At 56.2% G+C, this 23,385-nt stretch overlaps 1 protein-coding gene across 1 annotated transcript in view; it reads left to right on the top strand.

Moving 5' to 3' along the window:
- The first annotated feature begins 743 nt into the window (after window positions 1-743).
- Window positions 744-23,385, top strand: part of SHANK3 (SH3 and multiple ankyrin repeat domains 3) — a 66,936-nt gene continuing 44,294 nt past the window's right edge. The window contains 15 exon segments of the mRNA XM_043968144.1: window positions 744-898; window positions 1,883-2,086; window positions 2,591-2,662; window positions 3,032-3,140; window positions 3,235-3,386; window positions 3,491-3,544; window positions 3,546-3,659; window positions 3,819-3,935; window positions 4,625-4,702; window positions 4,837-4,903; window positions 10,615-10,939; window positions 14,364-14,617; window positions 16,850-16,963; window positions 21,942-22,017; window positions 22,349-22,431. Of these exon segments, the coding sequence (XP_043824079.1) occupies window positions 836-898; window positions 1,883-2,086; window positions 2,591-2,662; window positions 3,032-3,140; window positions 3,235-3,386; window positions 3,491-3,544; window positions 3,546-3,659; window positions 3,819-3,935; window positions 4,625-4,702; window positions 4,837-4,903; window positions 10,615-10,939; window positions 14,364-14,617; window positions 16,850-16,963; window positions 21,942-22,017; window positions 22,349-22,431 (1,882 nt within the window). The 5' untranslated portion in view covers window positions 744-835.

The raw sequence follows: 23,385 nt of genomic DNA, 5'->3' as shown, positions 1-23,385 counted from the left end.
TCACAGGCCTCTCTGCCCGGTGCCCTCACGACCCCCAACCCTGCCCCTACCCTCTGCAGGCCCTAGGCGCTCCGGGGCAACTGAGGCGAAGAGCCCCCGCCTCCTTCTCAGATCTGGCCACCAGACCCTTAGATCCTAAGCCCCCAACCTCTTTCCCTTCTCCTGTACTCCCAGAGCTCAGTCCCCTCATGCCTCCAAAACCCCTCCAGGCCCCCTGAGTCCCTCTCCGAACCCCACCTCCCCCTGCGACCCTCCTCCATTCCCTTAGAGCCCCGCCACTTGGGGTCCACCATACGCCCCCCCCCTTCCCAGTGGCATTCTCATAGAGCCCTGATCCCCCCAGTCAGTCTCTCCCTCCCCTTGGGACCCCCCAAGTCCCCTCCAGGACCTGGGTTCCAGCCCCCCTCCCCCCCCGGGCCCCAGCTCACCGCCCCCGCCCCCCCGGGAACGAAGGCACTGGAGCCGGAGCCGGAGCCCGAGCCGGAGCCGGAGCCCGAGCCCATGCCGCTGAGTCGCTCGGCCAACGCCGCCCCCGCCGCCCCCCTCCCCCACCCCTTCCCCCGCCGAGCCCCTGTCACTGCCGGTCCCGGCCTCGGGCCCCGGCCCGGCCTCCCCCTCCCCATCTCCTTCCCCATCCCCCTCCCCGGGCCCCGGCCCGGCCCCCTCCCCCCTCCCTCGCAGCGCGGCCCCGGCGGCAGCGGCGGCGGCGGCTGCGGGGGGGCCTGGGGGGGCGGGGCGGAGCGGGGAGTCCCCGCACGACTCGCTCCGGGCCCCGGGAGCGGCCAGCCCCGGCCCGGGCCCCGGCCCCGGCCCCGGCTCCGGCCCCGGCCCCGGTATGGATGGCCCCGGGGCTAATGCTGTGGTCGTCCGCATCGGCATCCCGGACCTGCAGCAGACGGTGAGTGAGCCTGGCCCACCGGCCCGCCCTGACACGGGGACCCCCCCCCCCACTTCACCCTCCCCATCCCCACCCTCAGATCGCTGCACTGCCCCCCAGACCTCCTCCTCTTTCCTGCCCTGAACAGCCCCTCCGTCCAGCAACCGACCCCCTTTTCCTCTCAGCCCTGCTTGTCCCCCCCCACCCCTCCTCCCCAGCTCCGAAACCTCCTCCCAGCCGCAGGATCTCCACCCCCCAAACCCTGGACCTCCTCTCAGCCGCGGGACACCCTCCCTCTAGCCTCCGGACCTCCTCTCAGCCCCGGGACCGCCTTTCCCTAGCGCTGGGACTCTCTCCCCCCTACCTCAGGACCCCCTCTTCTCAGTCCCTTGACCTCCTCATATTCTTGTCCCTGGAATCACTGTATCTCCTCCCTTTCCTCCCCTACCCCTCGCCGCCCTGGGACTCTCCTCCCCGTTCCCTCCCCCAGTTCATGCCCGCTAATACCGAGACCACTGCCCCTTATTTCCAGACCTCTCGTTTCCTAGAGCACCCCAGCTCTTCCCTTCCCAAGGATTCCCCAGTATACATGGCCAGACCCGCTCAGTCCTGGGGTCCCTCTTCCCTACTAGCTCAGCTGCACCCGAGCATCCGTCTGGGGCCCTTGCCTCCTCCACTGGACTCCTGCCCAAGTTCTCCCCTGAAACCTCCACCTGGAGCCCTCTTCTCACTGAGTCCTCCTTTTTGCCCTAGGACCCCCCCCCCATCTCCTTCGAAGGCCGGGATTCCTCGCCCTGCCCCCATTCTGGCTCTTCCCCCCCCCCCTCGCTCAGGCGGGGCGGGCCTCAGCCCCGCCCCCACGGAGCCCTCCCCCAGGCCAGTTCATCAGTGGCCAGCAGAGGGCGTCACTAAAATGGGCGCTCTAGACCCCCAAGGAGTTGCGAGGGTGGAGGGGGCACACTCTGGCTGTTCCGAGTCACCCCTCGCCTCCCCTTCCGTCCCCAGAAATGTCTGCGCCTGAACCCTGACGCGCCCGTGTGGGTGTCGAAGCAGCGGGTGCTCTGCGCCCTCAACCACAGTCTGCAAGATGTGCTCAACTACGGCCTCTTCCAGCCCCCCTCCCAGGGCCGGGCCGGCAAGTTCCTGGACGAGGAACGCCTGCTGCGAGATTACCCGCCCAACACGGACACGCCCCTGCCCTACCTGGAGGTGGGGCTCCCGGGACGGGGCGGGGCTGGGGGGCGGAGAGAGGAATCCTGGGCCTGAGAGACTGGCAGGTGCTGGAGACTGGGGTGTGTGTGTGTGTGTGTGTGTGTGTGTGTGTGAGAGATGGATGTAGGTACATAGAGAGATGGATGTAGGTACTTTTGGGTATGTGTGTGAGATTGTGTAAGTGTGTGTGTGTGTGTGTGTGTGTGTGTGTGTGAGTACATAGAGAGATGGATGTAGGTACTTTTGGGTATGTGTGTGTATGTGCACTGAGAGATGGATGTAGGTAGTCATGTGTGTGTGGAGTGAGGGGGTGTGTGCACACAGGGAGGGCTGTGTGTATAGATGGTGAGATTATGCGCCCGGTGAGGGCCCTAGCAGGGAACATGCCCATCTCCTGTGCCCTGTAATCCTTGAAGCCAGAGGAGTAGGGCTGGGCCTGTGCAGGTCGGTGACTGGGCTGAAACGCTGCCCCTCCCTCTTTCTTCCCCCTTCCCCCTGCAGTTCCGCTACAAACGCAGGGTTTACACCCAGAGCCTACTGGACGATAAGCAGTTTGCGAAGTTACACACCAAGGTGATGCCAAGGTTCTGGGAGGACCGAGAGAGGGTGGAGGGATGTGAGAGAGTAGCCTCCAGAGTTTATTCTGTCCAGTCCCCTGGCTCTGGGCAGGCATTCCCTCCCCTAACCCAGACAAGGGGTCTATGAACATAATCTTCCCCGGGACCTTCTTCCTCCTTTCCCCTCCAGTTTAGCTTCAATCTCTGCCCCCTGGGGGAAGAGATGAGGGCAATGGAGTGAGATGGCAGTACGCCAGTGTTGGGGGTGGGCTCCCCGTGCCAGGCTTTGGGATTCGCTGCCGTGGGTTAGAATCCCAGAGCCTGGGGCAGTGTTGAGGTGACAGGGCTCAGCTGATGAGCCAGGGCTGGCACTCTGGTATCCTAGGCGAACCTTAAGAAATTCATGGAGCATGTCCAGCTCCACAGCACTGACAAGGTGGCCCGGCTTCTGGACAAGGGGCTGGACCCCAACTTCCATGATCCTGACACGGGAGGTGAGCAGCCAAGGCAGGGGGAAGACAGCGGCCCAACTCTAACCTTCGCTAGGGCCAGATCTCATTCTGTTTTATGCTGCCCTGTGATTCCCAGAGTGCCCCCTGACCCTGGCTGCCCAGATGGATAATGCCAGCGATTTACTAAAGGTCTTGAGGAATGGTGGGGCTCATCTGGACTTCCGCACCCGGGAAGGGCTGACAGCCTTGCACATCGCCACGCGCTGCCGGAACCCCGGCGCCCTGACGGTCAGTGTGTTAAAGGATGCTGGGGAGGAGGCAGGGGAGAGAGAAGGAGCCAGGCTTTGGTGATCCTGGCCCTGGACTCGGAGCCCCCCCCCATCTCCCCATAGACCCTGCTGGACCTTGGGGCATCCCCAGACTACAAGGACAGCCGTGGCCTGACCCCCCCTATACCATAGCGCCCTGGGGGGTGGGGACCCCCTCTGCTGTGAGCTTCTGCTCCATGACCATGCACAGATTGGAACAGCTGACGAGAATGGCTGGCAGGAGATCCATCAGGTGAGGGGCCAAAGCAGCTGCTGGGGAGGGGGCAGACAGTGCCGGGAAAGTGGCAAGACCTTGGAGAATGAATCAGGGATGGGGCGGGGGGGGGGGGGGAAGGATCGGAGAGGACCCAGGATCCTCTTTCATCCTCTTCTCTGTTGCTCTCCCCTTTAGGCTTGTCGCTTTGGACATGTCCAACACCTAGAACACTTGCTATTTTATGGGGCTGACATGAGGGCCCAGAATGCATCAGGAAACACAGCCCTGCATATCTGTGCCCTGTACAACCAGGTGGGACCAGTGTGTGACCTCTGTGTGTGATCTTTGTGTGTAACCTGTATATGTGTGTGACCTGTGTGTGGTATGTGGCCTGTGTATGTATGTGACCCTTGTGTGTGTGAGCTGTGTGTGGGTATGTGACCTGTGTGTGTGTGCCCCATACAAAAAGTAAGACTCATCAGCATGGAACTGTGGGTGTTTGCCCTGGAAAACCAAATGTGACCCATGTCTATGTGCCCCACATGACACCAGTTATGAAGAATGAGTGGTGTGTGTCCTGTCCGACCAAATGTGGCCCCTCTGTGTGATGAGTGTATCTTGTTGGACCACATGTGTACAGCAACGGGTAGTGCGATGTCCAGTGTTAGACTTGCAGTCAGGAAAACTGGACTCAGAAACTTGCTATCTGTGGGACCTCACTTAACCTCAGTTTCTTCAACTGTAAAATGGGAATGCTAATAACACCCACCTCCCATGAGTGCTATGAAGATTCAATGAGATCATGTATGTAAATAGTTTTGCATAAACTGGCTGTTATGTGTGTGCCTCGGCACAATTGTGACTTGATATGTGTGTACGCTCACTCATGTGAGCTTTGTACACCAGTTCTCTGCCTCTACTTCCTATGATCAATCCCACTCCCATCAGAGCCTGACCCTGAGGTTCTTTTCCCCACCTCCTCCCCCCTTTTCCCCAACCAGGAGAGCTGTGCCCGGGTTCTCCTCTTCCGGGGAGCCAATAAGGATGTACGGAATTTTAACAGCCAAACAGCCTTTCAGGTATGGGGCATGGCAGGGGCTGAAGGTGATGGGGAGGTTGTCTCATGAGCACATTGAGGATGAGGACCAGGGAACTGGATGGGGGACAGCCCAGGGGAGCCAGGTTACTTACTTCACCTGCTTTTGATCCCAAGGTGGCCATCATTGCTGGAAACTTTGAACTTGCTGAGGTCATCAAAACTCATAAGGATTCCGATGTTGGTGAGTTCCTTTCTCCCTCCTCCCCTCCCCCTGTATTAGGATCCGTAGACCAGGGGTTGCGAGTTCACTTGGGTGCAGCAAGCATCAATGGTCAAGGTTGGGGGGGATTGGTATCAGAGGGGCACTTGCTGGTCATGGTGTGTTAGTAGGAGTCTGGAGGTCAGGGTAGGTGAGAGGGTTGGGGTGGGGTCAGTGAGGGAAAATGGAGGCAAGGGAAGGCCAACGAGGATTCAATGGGGTTGGTGATGACCACTGGCCACAGCCCTTTCCTCCGGCTAGAATCTTTTACTCTTTTCTTGGTTTGGTCTTGGAGTCTATGGTCAGTTGGTTCCTAAATTGCCCTGTCAGTGATCCAGGATGCTGGATTCTGATCCAGAGGCACTGTATGGAAGGGAGTAGGGTAAAGACAGACTTTCTCTGGAATAGGAGGATTGGGCAGGACAGAGAGGAGGTTACCACATCGGGGCAGCACGGGGTGGTTGGGGGCAGTGTCTCAGACTTGTTGGCTGTGTCCCAGCTCTCATGCTTGCTGGCTGTGCTGTGTGACTGTGGGTAAGTCACTTCACTTTTCTGAGTCAGTTTCTTATCTGTGACAAGGGGATAAGAAGATGTGTCATTTCTCTCAGGGCAGTACAAGGAGAACACTGGCGAGCAGAAAGTGTACTAGAAATGAGCTTTGTTCTTGGCTGGCCACATCAGGATGATTTAGACATTTGGGCTGGCATTGGGCCCCAGTTTATTAGGCTTTCTCTTGGGTTGGTGTTGGGTTGACTCTAAGGTTGAGTTTAGGTTGGAGCTAGCTTGGAGTTCAGGTTTGAGGTTAAAGAAGGACCAGTGTTTATTTTTATATTTCATTTATTTATTTATTTGTTTATTTATTTTCTCTTTTTTTTTTTTTGGGTGGGGGGCAATGAGGGTTAAGTGACTTGCCCAGGGTCACACAGCTAGTAAGTGTAAAGTGTCTGAGGCCAGCTTTGAACTCAGGTCCTCTTGAATCCAGGGCCAGTGCTTTATCCACTGCACCACCTAGCTGCCCCCCAGAATTTATTTTTTTAAAGACGTATTTCTAGCTATCTTTGGGGCCTCCTCTGGGCCTTGGTCAATCCTCTGATTCATGACATAGGCAATGGCAGGTTTTTTTTTCTCAGAGGGCTGAAGTTATATCTTCAAGACTTCCCTGTTTGGGCTGTGATGCCAAGTTCTGGTGTGGTTTAGGAGTATAGCATGTATTCTGTTTCTAGGCCTAAGTCCTGGGTCCAAAAGTTAAGGTTAGTTAGACTCCATACAAGATAGGCCCTGGAGGCCTATCAAATCACTGTTGGATTCTGTTCTTGTCTGGGGTTGGGTTAGTTTGCAGTTGTGTTGGGGTTGAGGCTGAATTCCATTTAAGTCTGTGGCCATTGGAAGGTCATTGCTGGGGCAGCTTTCCTGGTGGGGTGGGGGCCGATTCCCCCACCTATGGTCCACACCATGGATCCCCCAATGAGTGATACTTTCTAACATTATTTTTTTAAATTAACTTCTTTTAAATGATAAACCTGCACAGTTTGGAGGTCCCTACTCCATGAAGATGTGTTAGGGAAACAGCTACTTTTGTGGACACCTCTCTTAGAGCAGGCGTGTGCCCTGTCCTGGCTCTGGGGCAGGAGTTAGCATGGGATCATGGGAAAGATCCTGTCCAGGGAGTCAGGCTTTCCGTCAAACTCCTTCACTAGAGGGCAGCTAGGTGGTGCAGTGGATAAAGTACCCGCCCTGGATTCAGGAGGACATGAGTTCAAATTCAGCCTTAGACACTTGACACTAACTAGCTGTGTAACCCTAGGCTAGTCACTTAACCCTCATTACCCCACAACCCCCCCCCAACCCCTCCCTTCCCCCCCAAAACCCAACCAACTCCTTCACTAACCTTGTAACTCTGGGTAAGTCAGAGGACACTTGTGACCCTCAGTTTCCTCATAGCTGTCAAACGAGAGGTGGGCTAGCCCTTTTGTGTCTGCACCCTGACATGACACTTGATGATTCTCTGATTCGGTAAGATAATGGAACGGAAGCCAAGTCTGAGGAAGACATCAAGGCATAGAGATGGCTTCTTTTCATCAAGTTCGTGTGTGTGCATGAGAGCGAGGCGAGCAGGTATATGCACGCAAATATGCACAGGATCTTTGAGGGGGTAACATGGCATGGTGGGGCTAGAGTTGGGCTTGGAATCAGTAATAATCATAATAATTCATAATAACTGACATTTATATATCACTTCATACGTGCCCTCAGGTTCCGTGCTAATTACTTTACAATTGTTATCCCGTCTGATCCTCACGACAATGTTGGAAGGGAGGGGCTACTATTATCTTCATTTTACAGATGAGGAAACTGAGGCAAACAGATGTTAAACCACTTGTCCTGGGTCACATACCTAGTAAGTGTCTGAGGCTGGATTTGAACTCAGGTCTTCCTGACTCTAGGCCCAGAGCTCTGTCCACTACAGCACCTGCCCTAGAGCTTTGAATCCTATCTCTGGCTCAGTTGAGAGGTGGTGCTGGGCGAGTGACTGACTTTCACTGGACCTCACTTTCCTCGTCTGTGCCTTGGTCTTCATTTGTGAAGTTCTCTTCACGGTTCTGTTGTGCGATTGAGGTGTAGAGAGGAGCAGCACACTGTGGAGTCAGGGGCTCCAGGCTTTATTTTGGGAGATTGGGAGGAGCCGCGGTTTGGATCGGTTCTGAGAAGCCCTTTGCCCTGAGACTCCAAAGTGCTCAATTCATTGACCCCGAGAAGGGACCTTCGGGGAGGGAGGAGATCGGCAGATATATTTCTGTATCTGAAGGTTCTCTCAGTGGCAAGGGTCTATACTTCCAGAATGAATAGTCAAAGAGGTGGAGGCTGGATGTGGCAGGAGTGAGAGTAGAATTTGTGGTTGGGAAGGGCAGCGTGAGGTTTGGGGGTGGATAATGGGCCAGACAGCAGATTCTCTCTGGTGGTTGGGGAACGGGAGAGAGCTGGGGGAGGCCGAAGCTGGGAGGGGCCAGGCCAGAGAGAAGAGGTGGGGCACTGAAACAGCAGAGCTAGCCTGGGACAGGATGATGGCACTAACAGGTGTGCTGATGGGCAGGGTTGGGATCAAGAGCTTCCACAGGAGATACTCCCTGAGGATCCTTGGTGGTGTTTGGGTGTGAGGGATTCTCCCAGGCAGCTGAATCTTCCCTGAGGACATCCTGCCTCTTCTGGAAATCAGCCCAGTCTCCTTGTCTGGGGCTGCATAGTGTGGGGCAGGATGGGGTGTAGGGGACAGTCTGTGGTCTGATTTCCTCACTCCGGGTCCTCAGTATTGGAACAAAGGTATGACTCTGGGAGTCCTCAGAACCCTGAGCTTGAATTTCTCCTCCAGAGGTCAGGGTGGGGTCCAGAAAGGCACAACCATCTCGGTGTCCAATCAGGCCTCTGTCTCACATTTGTGGTCATGAGGTGATTTGCATTTTGTCATGTGCCCACTCTGAGATTTTCTCAGTGGGCTGATCAGTGTGATGCCTGGCATGGATCAGGGTTTTGTCCTGGGCCCCAGTCACCAGGCTGCTCATGAGGATGGTCGCCACCAATGATCATTCTAATGAGTGGCCTGGCGAATGGCGCTCTCCGACTCTGTGTCTATCAGTCTGTCTGTCCGTCTGTCTGTCTCTCCATCTGCTCTGCATTCCCTCACAAAGCTGGGTCGGCACTTTGGCCTTCCTCTCCTCCCCAGTCTCTCCTGTGGCTGATATTCTCTCACCTACTCCCCTTGACCAGGATTCGGTCATGTGACCTGATCCCCATTCTCCTAGGAGCCAGGCGCCATGCATCCTAACAATCCTTATTTCCCGTGGCCTCATCAGCCTTCTTCAATGTGGTCTCATCATGGGTCCCTCACTGGTCTGGCCACTGTTTTCTCTCTCCTGGGTTCTCTGGGGTGGCCCATCTCATGTACAGAGTTCCCCGAAGACAGCCAAGGATGTCCTGTTTGGAGGCTAAGGGCATGGAGCCTCCTCACCTCCAAAGGTTTTCTTTTAGAGCTAAAATTGGGGAAAAACTAACTTTGGACAAGAGACAGAGAGAGCAGCAGAAAGTCCAGTTACATTCAGATGAAAAAGCAGAGGCCCCTGGATCTGAATGAATCTCCCAGCACTCAGGGCTTTCTCTCCCCATCACTACATCTAAGCCTCACTGCCCTCTCATTAATGAATATCAACAATGAAGTCACCCAGCAGAGAAGGACTGCCCTGTCACACACGAGGTTCAATATTCCTCACTGGGGCATAGACTCCTAAGGGAGTCTGTCTTCACCTCTCAGTCTCCCCTGCTTCTCCTTGGACCAGAAGCTCCCTCTCAGACAGAGGTCCTGACCCTGGAGGGCACAGATGTGCCCACATGCAGCACATATTCGAGAGCAGGCTGTTAGAAGTGTGGTGCTAAAGCCTGACCCCTGGCTTCCTCTGGACTTGGGGGCAGAAAATCTCAGGTTCAAATCCCACTTTAGATGCCCGGACAAGTCACTTAACTGTGCCTCAGTTTCCTCACCTGTAAAGTAAGGTGCTTGGACTTGATAGCTCCCTTCTAGCTCAAGAGCTGTGATCTTATTATCTTATGCCTCCTCTTCCCCACAATGAACCTCTCTCCTGTGTATATGCTCTGACCACACACACAGATGTGGAGATGAGGGTAAAGCTCATGGGTAAAGTTGGGTTCCCTGTGCTCTTAGGTAATGCTGGGTATTTAGCTGGAACATCCTGGGTCATGCCATGAATTATAGGCACTGATGGGGAAGGAGAAATGCTCACATGCATTCACGGACACTGGCCGGGCTTCTGTATCTGAAAAGTTAATTCCAGAGCTTGTTTACCTGTCTGGGCTTCTATGCCCCAGTGAGGAATATTGAACCTCGTGTGTGATAGGGCAGTCCTTCTCTGCTGGGTGACTTCATTGTTGATATTCATTAATGAGAGGGCAGTGAGGCTTAGATGTAGTGATGGGTAATATCAGAGTATATATATATATATATATATACATATATATATATACACACATATATACATACATATATGTTTTGTTTGGTTTTGGTTTCGGTTTTGGTTTTTTGGCAGGGCAATGAGGGTTAAGTGACTTGCCCAGGGTCACACAGCTAGTAAGTGTTAAGTGTCTGAGACCAGATTTGAACTCAGGTCTTCCTGAATCCAGGGCTAATGCTTTATCCATTGTGCCACCTAGCTGCCCCCCAGAGTTTATATATTTTGATGAATAATGCCGGTCCATGTGTGTATGTATGTCTACACACATATATACACACATGCACACACATGTATAGATACTCGTACACATAACACACCTATTGAACTATATGCCTATGGGTAATATCAGCATTTGTTTGTCTCAATGGATAATATTGGAGATTATGTGGTAATGTCAGGCTGATTGGAAGCAGTGGGTAGTGTTGGCACTTGGATATGCTGATGGCTAATGTCACTGTTTACATGTGCTGATGACTAGTTTCAGAATTTGTATGCAGTGATGGGAAATGTCCGAGCGTGTTGATGGGTAACATCTGGGCTAGTGCACATTCATGGGTAATGTTGGCGCTTATATGTAGTGATGGGTAATACCAGTGTTTTGCTGATGGACAGCATCAGGGTGGGGGAATCTCTAGGGGCCATAGCACCCCCCTCACTTCATGCCCCTTCCTCTAGTGCCATTCCGGGAGACTCCCAGCTACACGAAGCGGCGACGCCTGGCGGGTCCCAGTGGCCTGGCCTCTCCGAGACCACTGCAGCGCTCAGCCAGTGATAATGATCTGAAGGCTGAAGCTCGGTCTGGTCCCTCTCCCGGACCCTCGCTCAGAAGCCTCCCTCACCAGTTACTGCTTCAGATGCAAGAAGCAGGCATGGGGCCTGTGGCGGGGATCCGAGGACCCCAAAGTCGGTCCCCATCCCTTCAGCGTCTGCAGGAGGATAAGGAGAGGGACAAGGATCCCAGTGGTCACACCTTGGTCAGAGGAGGCCGAAGTAAGAGCAGGTAGGACACGGTCAGGGGATGAGGGCATTTGGAGCGAGGGGTTTGGCCAAGGCCAAAGAATGGGGAGGGCTGTGGTGTGACGAGGGGGGAGGGGGAATGGTGACCATGGTGAGGTTTGGTCACAAGGTGATGGGCGTAAGGGATGAGAAGGGGCTCAGTCCCAGACGCCATGGGTATATTTGCTGGGCATGATGGGGCAGCTTCCTCTCTGCTCTTTGGGCACCTCCCTCAGGCCTGCTGGCTCTTTGGGCTCCCATCACTAGGACCACCCCCACCCCAACAAGTATAGGATAGTGGCAGGAGGTGGGGGAAGCCCAGGGTGGCGGCAGCTTAAGGTCTCTGACCAGTTTCAGGAGACGGGGCATGTATAGACTTGGGGCAGGATTGTTTCTGGAGGTGGGGTTGGGGGGGGTTATGCAAGATCTCTGTAAACTTGATTGTTCAGCAGTTCTGAGTGCCAGTATAGTGTAATCAGAAAGCACTGGATGGAAGGCAAGACACCTGGGTTCCAGTCTCAGATGTGCCATTCATTAGCCCTGTGATTGCACCAAGGTCACTTCTCTCTGGGCCTCAGGTCCTTCCTCTGCAAAATGAAGGGGTTCTAGTACAAAATCTTACAGGTCCCTCCTAGGTCTGAAATCCTATGAGAGCATCTGAGAGGTATCAGCGGTGTGACTGGGCAAGTCCTGTAACTTCCCTAAGTCCTCAGTTTCTTCATCTGTAAAATGGGAGGGGGGGGGGACTGGATTCAACAGGACCCTTCCTGCTCTAAAGCCATCGATCCTGTTATTTTGGCCTTCAGTATATTTTTGGTTCTGTCGCAGTTGCCTTCTGCATACTCAGTTCTGTTCTCAGTGACTAGAGGAGTCAGAAGGGGAAGAGCTAAGGCCTGCCCACTCTCAGGGATTTCTCCATCTAGGAGAACAGACCCAGATGCTTTCTTAGGGAGATCCACAGTTTGGGGAGACTGGGAGACAGCCCCAAAGCCTGCCTTCTGGGAGCTCTCAGCCCAGGGCAGGCCAAGGCAGAGGAGGCCAAGTCCCTGGCCCTACCCATAGAACTCAGCCTGTAGAGGCCCAAGAGAAGGGAGGGGGCCTGCCTTCTGGGACCTTCCAGTCTAAGTGCTGACCTTTGGCAGCTCCCCTAGGCCGGATATGCTGGAGATGACTGGGTTGGATCTTCAGGAAAGGCTTTGTGGCTAGTTAGGGCTGCAGATTGTCATGCTTCAGAGGCACAGCTAGGAGGTCGGTTCTCTGAGAGAAGGGAGGAAGATGGCAACAAGGGGGAGGTTGGTAGACTGTATGAAGGGGCTGGGGTTAGCCTGGAGGGGGACCTGGAGTGCCAGGCTGGGGAGGCTGGGGAAGCCAGTCACCTTTTGGGGGCAGGGACGGACTGTGGTTTTTAGGGTTTAGGAAGATTCTGGAGGCAGCTAAAGAAGCCACAATTAGGTGGGAGCCCACTGGATGGAGAGAAGGGGCAGAAGTGACTTGGGTTGGCAGAGCTGAGAGGACACGGGCATCCCTGGGCTCTCCAGGCACTGGACAGGCTTCTTGCCTTCTAGCTCCAGGAACAAGGAGGATGGAGCTGCCTTGGAGAGAACAGAGGGGCTGAGCAAAGGGGAAGGCTCTGTTGGGAAGATGATAACTTTAGGTTTGGACATGTTGAGTTTGAGGTGACAGTGAGACAGTCAGATGGAGATGCCCAGCGGGCAGTTGGCTGAAGAAGAGGCTGGTGACAGGGAATCACTGACTCTGCAAACCGAAGGGACCCAAATCTGCAGCAAGCTGCCTCTGGGTCACAGATGGGGGCGGGAGAGGCCCTTCAAGGACTCCCCCCCCTCCTTAATAAATGAAGAGATGGAGGTTCATAGAATGTCAGTGACTTGCCCAAGGTCACCCAGCAAATATTTGTCAGAGGTGGAACCCAGGTCTTCCTGCCTCCACTTTTATGCGGGTCTTCCTTCAGGTCAAAAGTGCAATAGCTTTTCTTAAGAGCTTCTGCGTCATGCGTGACCCCCAAGACCACCAGATCCTTTTCACCTAAACTTGTCATTATCTAGCCACGTGTGTGCCCCCATCTAACTGATCCTTGTGAGGCTGATTTTTGGGAACCCAAGTGGAAGACTTGGGAGTCCTCTGTAGGAAGACGTTGGGGAGTGATCAGCACATGAAGCCCCTAGGATGAATGAGGTCTTTCAGTGGGGGACCCGAGAAAGCAACGGGCTGTTCAGCGGAATGTGGGAAAGACTGTTATTTGGGGTCAGAGGCCACCGGCAGGCAGGAAAGGGGGCAGAGAAAAGCTAGCAGCGAAGGGAACCCGGGAGAGGGGGCTGGGGCTCAGCCCTTTGCCTCGTAGCTTGGCCTTCTGCTCCTGGAGTCTGGGGATCTCCCGAAGGCTCCGCCGGAGGGCCCCGCCCACCAGACCCTTGTAGGGGAGACTGGAGCCCACTAGGGTGCCAATGTTGGCTGGCTAACTTATGCTCCTGAGGCCCGAGTGAGCAGGGCAGAACTCGATGTGGTGTCTCCTCCTTCACAAAGGAAGGTCGCGAGTCCTGCAGCCCCCGCAGCCCCCACTAAGGGCCGGGGCGGGGGAGGGGGGGGACTTCCTCGCTCCCGCTGGCCTGCGGGTCGGTCTCTTGCGCCTCAGGCTTCCCCCCGCCTCCTAACCCTGGATCCTGGCCCACCCCCCCAACCTCTCTGGGGCCCTGGGTGCTGCCGTCTGGGGGCGGGTCCGGGGGCCAGAGGGTGGCTGCCCCTGCCGCTGTCCCGCAGAAGGGAGGGGCCCCCCTGGCGCGGCCGCCGCAGCGGGCACGGAGCGAGGCGAGCGGGGCGCTCCCGGGAGCGCAGCCTCGCGCCCGCGGCCGGTCCGTGCGTCCTGAGCCGGCGCTGACAGGAGGGAATCGGGGGGGCCGCGGAGAGGGCGGGGGAGCAGCGAGGGGAGGGGAGGGGAGGGGAGGAGAGCAGAGGGGCGGGGCGGCCGGCGGCCGTGCGCTGGTGGCGGCGGCGGCGGCGGCGGCGGCGGCGGCGCGGGCCGGGGGGCGGGCGGGCAGGCAGGCAGGCGGGCGCAGCGGCCAGGCGCGGGGCGCCGCGGAGCGGGGAGCGGGGAGCCGAGCCCGGCGCATGGAGCGGCGGCGGCCGCGGGCCCGGCCCCCGGCGGGCGGGCGGCGGCGGCGGCGGCAGCAGGAGGCCCAGGAGGCGGCGGCGGCGGCTGGGGCGGCCCCGGGCGGCAGCCCCGGGCGGCGGACGCAGCGGCTGCGGCTGCGGCTGCGGTGAGGCCGGCGGGGCCGGAGGAGCTGGGGGCCTGGCCCAGGCCGAGGCCGAGGCCGAGGCCGGGGCGCCATGGCCATGACCGAGGCCCCGGGCGCCGGCTTCGCCTGCGAGCTGCCCGCGGGCATCGCCTCCGTCACCTACGTGTTTGTCTACAGCCCGAGCGGCCCCGGCGGCGGCCCCGGAGGAGGAGGAGGAGGAGGCGGCCCCGGCGGCGGCGGCGGCCCGGGAGCCCTGGGCCCCGCTGCGGCCACCAGCCCTGCGCCCGCGCCCGCACCCTCGCCCGCGCCGCCCCGGGGCCCTAAGCGCAAACTTTACAGCGCGGTCCCCGGCCGCAAGTTCATCGTGGTGAATGCGCACAGCCCGCGGGGCGAGGGCGAGATCCCGCTGCACCGCGGCGAGGCGGTCAAGGGTGAGCCAGCGGGCCGAGGCGGGGGGACAGAGGGGCCGGGGGCCGGGCAGGGTCCCCGGGGTGGGTAGGGGCGGGCCGGCGGCCGGGGAGACGGACGGACTGGCCCACTGACGGAAGGGCCCACGGGCAGCCCCATCGCGGGAGGGAGGGAGGGTGGGAGGGATGGGGCTCCGGCCGTGGCTGCATCCAACCAAGGTGAGTGGGGGAGGGGGACTGAGGACCGGAGAGCTGGAAGAGGGGGGTGTGTCATCGGGGGAGTGGGAGGGGCCTTCTGGCCCTCTAAAGACTCCTGGGGCCACTAGCTTGGGTATCTGCTACTATAGAAATTCCCTGGGTCACTCTAGAGCTCCGTTGGGGCTTCTGGATTACTATGAGGGGTTTCCTTTGTCACTATATAGGGGTCTCTGTGTTCCTATTTGGGGGTTCCCGAGTCACTAGAAGCATGTTGGGTCACCACGTTGGGGTATCTGTGTCAGTGTGGGGGTGCCCATCTGCCACTCTAGGGCCTCAATATCACTAGGGAGGGGGTTTCCTGTGTCACTCTAAGAGGGTGACCTTCTGTTACTAGAGGGTGTGTCTAGGACTCTATGAGGGGGTCCCTATGTCACTCTAGGGGGATTCTTCTATCAGGGGCCCATCTGTTTTAAAGTGGTTCTCCTGTTACTATGCTGAGAGATCCGGGTCTGTAGGAGGAGGTCCTCTGTCACTCTGAGAGGGGCCCCTCTGTTTGGGGCACTACCAGGGATGTTCCTGTGTTGGGATAGCATGCCCCTTTCATATCTGTATCTGACACTGTCACTGTGGGCAGGCTGTGTAATCGCTGTCCTTCAGTGTCCTGTGAGGAGGTCCCTGTATCACTGCTGATCTGGCTTCTGAACCTGGGGTCTGTGTTTGTGCCTGTGTGTGCATGTGGTTGTGTGTTCCATATATTTTGCTATCAGTATTTCAGTATAATTGTTTTTCTTTGCAATCATATACATTTCATCTTATTCATTTAGAAATATGATTTTGAGAAGGGGCTCACCATAGGCTTCAGCAGACTGCCCAAGGGGTCCCTGACACCTAAAAGGCCAGGCACCCCTGATGGAGTGCCTCTGTGTCACCCTGGGGGGGACAGACAGGGGGTGACTGTGCTACCCTGAGGAATTCCTTCATCTCTTAGAGGAAAGGGTTCTTTGTCACTAAAGGAAGCCCTATGTTACTTCAGGAATATTTGTCAATCTGGGGTTCCTTGTAAATATAACAAATCCATATGTCAGTGGGTTCCCTTGGTCACTGTAGATCGGTCACTTTGGGGGAACCCTTGGCTTTATATGCTACATTTCTATGGGATGTTCCATTCTCCCTAAAAGAAGCCATTAGGTCATTTTCAAGAAGCCTTGTGTCACTCTGGGGAGGGGGGCGCTTCTTTCCTGTGTCCTTTTCAGGGAAGCATCCTTGGCTCACTCTATATGTATATTTATATTACATACACATATATGGGGTCCCTCTGTCATGATGGGGCCTCCCTGTGTTACAATAAAGGGGGCACTGTGAGCTATCTTAGTGTAAACTCAGATCTTCAGTTCTATCTTAGAGAACTGGCTCCAAACTCTGTCTCATCCTACCTTCTGGGGCATCTAGGCCTTGGGACTCTGGGTCGGTCAGAAGGTCTGAGCCTCTGGCTCCTTCCAGGTGCTGCTGTGTTCCTGGTGTGATCCCCTGGGGGATGGGGGTGGGATTGACGAGAAGGATCTGTTGGGAAGAAGATGGGGAGGGGGAATAGGAGGAGGCAGAAGGAAGAATAGGAATGAGGGACTTGGCAAGGTTCCTTTGACTCTTTTTCCCTTGGCTTCTTCTCCTGGTCCCCCAGGATCCCTTCCCTGGCCCTGGGCCCCTCTACTGTTTGGTTCTCTCTTATTTTCTCTCTCTGTGCCTTTCTGTTTCCCTCTCTTTGTTTCTCTCAGTCTTTGCTTTTTCTGGTTTTTAAAAATCTCCTTTCCCTTCATTCTGTGCCCCTGAATTCTCTCTCCCTCCTTCACTTCTTTCTCTCTCCCTCTTTCCTCCCCTCCTCCCCACTAGTTCATTCTGTTCAGTTCCCATCTGGTCTTTTCTCTTCTCCCAGTGTCTGGTCCCAAATTGTCCAAGGGACCAAGCTGGAGGAGGGGGATGGGAGGGGACATTGGGAAAGAAGGGCCCCAGAGAGGAGGGGGGGGGGTTCTGTGTGATGCGTCTGTCTGTCTGTCCTCCCAGTGCTCAGCATCGGGGAGGGCGGTTTCTGGGAGGGAACAGTGAAAGGCCGCACGGGCTGGTTCCCAGCTGACTGCGTGGAGGAGGTCCAGATGCGCCAATATGACACACGGCACGGTGAGTGACTGTTACCTGCTCCCCCAGAGGGACCCCTTTCCTTCACGTGGGCCTTGCCCCTTGCTCACCTTACTCTGTGCCCAGATTCTCAGAGACAGATAGGAAGGAGCGGATGACAAGCACATGCACACACACACACACACACACACACACACACACACACACCTGTAACGTGTACCCCAATGCCCAGACCATATGAACACATTCAAGCTCACAGCATACACGTAGCCCACAATGTACCACACATGTGTGTTCATATGATACATGTACCAGATGGACATACATGCAGCACATGGCATGAGCACTGCACTCACGTGTGCCCATATGAGTGCCTGGGGGAGAAGCTCCTGCCTAGGCAAGTGACAGGGGAAGGGAGGGAGGGAGGAGGGAGGGAGGAGGTCACTGTAGGACAAAAGGCGCCTTTCCAAATGGACAGATTGCCCAAGCGAGCGGAGCAGGGAAGCCCACAGAGCATGGCCAGTTGGGGCAGAGGAGAAATTAGGCCAGAGCCTGGGAGGAGCGGCCTGTGGGCGGCCTCCAAGCCCAGGAGAGGCCCTGGTGCCTTGGAGAGGGAGGGGCCTGATAGAGGAAGGGATGAGGAGGAGAGAGCAGCAGGGATGAAGCAGGAATCGTGCTGGGGCCCAGGCCGACAAGGGGCGAGAGAGGCCGTCCCACTTCCCCACTGTTTCTGGAGGCAGCTGGTGCTGGGTGACATGTTAGGGCATAAATGGTTGGGGCGTTTTCTACCCAAATGGACACGGAAGGTACAAAAGGCAGATCTGCGCAAGGGGAAATGACTGGACCTGGCCAGCATCAGAGGCCCCAGCAGTTGAGCCTTGCTCTGCCACTTCCTATGTGTGTGACTTTGGGCCAGTCACTGAACCTGTGGGACTCAGTTTCCTCAACTGTAAAAAGTTGGAGGTGCATTCAGTGACCTCTGAAGATCCTGCTAGCTTTGAATCCTATGATCCCCTGGAAAAATTGTGGGCTCGGAAGGGTTGGCATCTACAGCTGTGAAGGACTGCCAGGGGAAAACTGGAATTGGTGGCTGGAATGTGTGCTCAGTCCTTGTCTTGGAGGCCAGAGGACTGGCCAGCTGCCCATAGGACTCCTGTCTGTCCCCAGGCCTCCGGAGGGGGTCCCCAGATTGGTGAGTCAGAGGTGGAAGAGATCTGGGAGGGACCTTCAGTAGACATAGTGGGCTGAAGGATTGGCTGCCTGGGTCTGGTGGGGGTCTAGGTCTTTGAGGGGTTGGGAGGGGGTAAATGAGCGTGGCCATCAGGGAAACCAGGGCGCAGGACCTAATCAGGCCCAGGACAGCTGAGTTACCTTGGGTCTGGCAGATTCTTCATCTGTGCATAAGGAAGCAGTTTAGGCAGGGAGCGCAGTGTCAAGCTAAATGCCCATTTGTCTTGGTGCCCTTCTTGCTCCTCTGACTATAACTGGCCTCTGAGGAGCTGTGCTGCTGACAGCCTGCCTCTGACTGCTCTCATTGGGCCCCAGAGAAGAGACTTGCTCAAGGTTACACAGGAGCAAGAAGAGCTGTGCAGTGGCACTTCCCAAGCCCCGATTGGGTACTGGACTCTGTGCTAGGTCAACCCCAAACCAAGTGTCCCTGTCATCTCTGAGCTGATCCATGTGAATGTCTGAGGAGTAGCCGGGGAAACTGCCATGAAGAAGGGAGTGGCAAAGCATTGAGCGAGAGGATGCCAAGTCCACTTCCAGGGTGTTGGCACTGCCACAGCCAGAGGCCAGTGACACCCAGGAAGGCTGGGCACTGTCAGGATAGAGTTTGGAGACTGTGTCCTGGCCTGGGGGCATCTGTGTGAGGACTATGGACATCTAAAGGGTGTCCCTTGGGGCAGTGTATCATCAGTTTGAAAATGCCCTGGCTGGGGGTGGGGCTCATTTTAGGGGACAGTACTGACTGCAATGGTGAGGCTTTGATTTGAAAAGGCTGAGGTCTTAGAGGGACAGGGTCACAGCCAAGAAAGCTACCAAGGGGTTGTAGCTAGGGTCCAGGAGTACAGGTGTGGTACCCAAATCCCAGTAAAACTTGGGTTCCTGGACCTAGGCTGGCTTTCTCACAGTGACAGGCCACACCAAGGATGGCATTGGACATACCTAGCACAAGGCATAGCAGAGAGGAGGCGCTCATGGAATTGGTGGGACTGTCTGGCTAAACAGAAGGGGTCAGGACCAGCTCAGATCTCGGTTGGTCAGCAAAGGTAGAGAGGAAGGAAGATGTACCACAGGGCCGAGTCCCGCTCCTTTCTAGGGGAGCCACTTTAACCCATGGGCCCAGCCCTGGAGGGGCGGGTGCTCAGTCTGGACCGGGGGAGGGGCACAATGGATGCAAGGACGAACATAGCAGAGCTATGCGGTCCGCTTGGTGCCAAGGGGAGGCTGGAGATGGTGGCCAGACCTGCTCACAGGCCAGGAAAGCCTTCGTGGGGGACTTGAACTTAGGGGAAGGAGAATAATGGGAAGGAAATCTGGGGGGATGTGCGGCTGTTCCTTGAGGGCCTTGAATGCCACCCTATGGTGTTTGAAGGTTATCGGCTTAGCATCTGAAGGCAGCTCTTTGGAGACTCTGCTTTGGGCCAAATGGCTGCTCTGGCTGCTGGGGAAGGTTCCTCCCTCTGCTGCTCATGTCTGTGATTCTGCGAAATGGGGAGCGGTAGAGTGATGGCCCAGACCAGACAGGATGGATGAGAGAGGCAGATGATGGAGTCGTGGGGAATAATCCCCCAATGCCAGCCCCTGGAAGGGGCTGCAGACACCCTTGAATCCAGGCCTCTTCATTTTTACAAAGGAGGAAACTGAGGCCAGGCCCAGAGAGGCGAGAGTGGCATGGCAAATAAGTGGCAGGCCTGAGTGTGAGGCCCAGATGTTCTGAACTTAAGACCGGTGTTCTTTCTGCTTTAGGCTAGATATGAAAGGTGGGGAGGGCCAGAAGAGGCAAGTTGTCCTGGAAGGCAGATATGGGGACTTGGAGAGATTCAGCCCAGGTGGAATCCACAGGATTCAACTCAAACATTTATTAATCACCCATTGTATACAAGGCCCCACCCTCCCAAGGGGCTTGGGAGTTTTGAGACACGCACAAATCGCCAGGATATAAATGGGAAGACGACTAAGTGCATCAGGAAGGGCCACCCAGAGCACTCAGAGGGAAAGATCTTCCTTCCTGTGAGAGGGCTCGTGCTAAGGTGGAGATGTCTGAGGCTTGAGAGAAGAAGCCCTTCCAGGCACGGACTATGCCTTCTGCACTTGCAAGAAGGTGGAAGAAGAGAGGATGAACACAGAGGGGAGCCAGTGTAGCTGGCTAGGGTAGAACATGTACAAAGTGGGGTACCACCACATAAGGTTGCCAAGTTCAGTTGGAGTCCAACAGTGGACTCCACCAAGCAACAAGCATTTATTAAGCACCTACTATGTAGCGAGCTGTGTGCTAAGCCGGGAGAGAATAATTTCCTTATATCCTAATGAAGGAATGTCCATTGAATTCCGTGGGCAGTGGGATGCCATGAAGAATTCTGAGCAGAGAATTAACACGGTGAGACCTGTGTATTTAGAGCAAAGCTTCTGAAACTGGGTTGTGACCCCATATGGAGCTGCATAATTGAATGTGGGGGTCGAGAAAACTTTGGCAGTAAATGTTTGATTTTATATACCTATATACCCGGGGTCGCATAAACATTTCTTGAGCGGAAAGGGGTCTCGAGTGGAAAAGGTTTAAGAAGCTCTGATTTAGAGAAGTATGGCAGTGTGTGAGGGGCTGATTGGAGAGGACGCTGGAGGCAGGGAGGCCAGATAGGAGGCTGGTGCAGTATTGAGAACAGGTACCAAGTATAGGGCCTGGCACCTGCTTGGATTTGGGAAGCGGGGACGAGGGAAGGCACCAAAGTCAGCCAAGCAGAGCTTTTGCTGAACACCTGTTCCTGTTCGTTTGCCAGAAACAAAAGCACATCAGCCTTTGCTCTCATGTAGCTTCCTTTCTGTGGGCAGGACCCTGGGAGCTGGAGCCCAGGTTGGGGGGAGGCAGCTGCTGCTGCCAGTGGGGAGGGAAGGGGCCCTGGCAGGAAGCCAGAAGCTTGTGCTGAGGGGAGGAAGGATCCTCTCCCAGTAAGAACACGTTACCTGCGCAGTTCCTGAGCAGGGGACTTCAGGACCTGGTCCAGTGTTGCCTCCTGCTCCTCTGCCAGGTACCCCTGGGGCTTGTGACACCTTGGGGAGAGCTGAGATGATAAAGACAGGCTCCTGCCTGCAGGGAGCTCACAGTCTCCTTGGGAACCAGGTCTGATGGAGAATTGAAAGCAAGCCCCTCATTGCACAGGAGCCAGTCAGCTGAGGCTCAGGGGAATTAAACCTCGCTTAAGGTCACACAGGGAGCCAACAGCAGAGCTGAGAGGCAAAGTCAGGCCTCCTGACTCCATCCTCAGGGCTTGCTCCGTTGGGGGAAAATGGCAGTTCAGACCTAAGGCCCATGCAGAGTTCAGTGCACACAGTTAATGCATGCCTGCACACGCACACGCACACACACACGCACACGCACACACGTACACACGCGCACACACACACGCACACACACACACACACACACACACACACACACACACACACACACACACACACACGCGCTCACTGGCCAGCCTCCCTCCATTTTGGTGTCTCAGTCTGCCCTCAGTTGCTCTGATTGCAGTTGGAGGCCAGTTTTCTTTTGCTTGGCTCTGGCATCAGCAGAGGCCCAGCTCCTCAGCTGTCCTGAAGCTTCAAGGAGAGTTCACACCACAGGCCTAGCCTAGTTCACACCCTAGCCCCTTCCTTCTAACCTCTGGCCCCTGTGGTTGCAGAAACCTCCATGCTCCAAACTCCCCTTCTTGGTCAGTGGGTTGAGATGAGGGTTCCCGGGTTGGGGAGGGATGGGAAGGGGAAGGAGACTCCCTCCAGCTCCTGAAAGTCTTCCCTCCCCCAGAAACACGGGAGGACCGAACCAAGCGCCTTTTCCGACATTATACTGTGGGCTCTTATGACAGTCTCACCTCACACAGGTACGGAGCTGGGATCAGGGCGGGGGCTAAGAGGGATGGGGAAGGGGAGGTGACTCTTTGGAGAGGGGTAGGTGGAAGAATGGGGGTGTTAGGTGGGCATTTGGGGGTGGGGGCCAAGGTGCTGATTCCCCTCCCCCATACATTCGACCACCCTCTCCACCTTTCTACTCCCCACGAGCCACATCTGGATGGACAGACATCTTCCACAGGACAGAGGCACACCAAAGTCTCTCTCCCACATTGTCCACTGGGGGCAATCACTGGTTGGGGAGGGAGTTAGAACCTGGGGGGGCCTGGCCTGAGAAAGCTCCCCACTCCTCCCTCCCCCCAGTGACTACATCATTGAGGATAAGGTGGCTGTCCTGCAGAAGCGAGAGCAGGAGGGTTTTGGCTTCGTCCTCCGGGGAGCCAAAGGTAACTCAGGCTGGGGAGCCATGGAGGAAGTGGGAAGGGGAGGGGCACTCACGGGGAAGTAGGGCACTCTCGTAGAAGGTGGATGGTACAGAGGTGCAGGACACTGGGAAGGAGCGGGAGGAGTGGGGAGCACAGAACTGGGGACGTTCAGAGGGGAATGGGGCCCATCTATAGAAAGGAGGTGGGCCCTTGAAGGCTTTTAGGGAGGGGAGCACAGATGGGGAATAGGGGACATGCACAGAAGGCAGTGGCTCCAGGTGGGGAGTGAGTAGGAGGCTAGATGCAGAAGAGGTTTGGGGCTGGTGCTGGGGAGTGCTGGGACACCATCTTACTGCTTCTAGTGACTCCGGGCCTTGGGTCCCCAGGAAAGACTGTGCTCCTTAATGTCTCCGAAGTTACTTTCAAAGTGACCACGTAGAAGGAGCCTTCCTAGACCCTACTCTTGGTCTCTTCCTTTCCCTCAGCTGCTAATGACACAAGCAGGATAAACTCGGAGGTTTTCTAAAGTGAAGAGGGGAGATGCCTACCTGTTGGGCGTGTGTGTGTGTGTGTGGGGGGGGAAGGGCATCCTTATTCTAGTAGGAGTAGACCCAGTGGTCCCCAACACCCCAGGGGCTCCTGGGATGTTAGTACCAGACAGGGTCTGGATCCAGCAGATGTAAGGTCAGAAACAGTCCCAGAGCATGAGCTGTCGGGGCCACATCCCTGGCATTTGGGGGACCTTGGCTCTGCTTGGACTGTAGAACAACGGTAGCTGGAGCTCAGCCTTAACCTTCCATCATGGAGATGTGGAGGAACTAGGGTGGCCTCCTGGGCCAGGACAGTGGGTCCCAGTGTCTCCTTCCTAGCATTCCATTATTCCTAACAGGGGGTGGTGACCGTGGCGGGGTGGAGAGTCCCTTGTCACTGTGAGTCTTCAGACAAAGGTTGGATACTCACCTGGCCAGGGGAGGT

The sequence above is a fragment of the Dromiciops gliroides genome, chromosome 5 (genome assembly GCF_019393635.1).
Source record: "Dromiciops gliroides isolate mDroGli1 chromosome 5, mDroGli1.pri, whole genome shotgun sequence".
Lineage (NCBI taxonomy): Eukaryota > Metazoa > Chordata > Mammalia > Microbiotheria > Microbiotheriidae > Dromiciops > Dromiciops gliroides.
The sequence above is the reverse complement of the archived record's forward strand: the minus strand, read 5'-3'. Positions and strand labels throughout refer to the sequence as shown.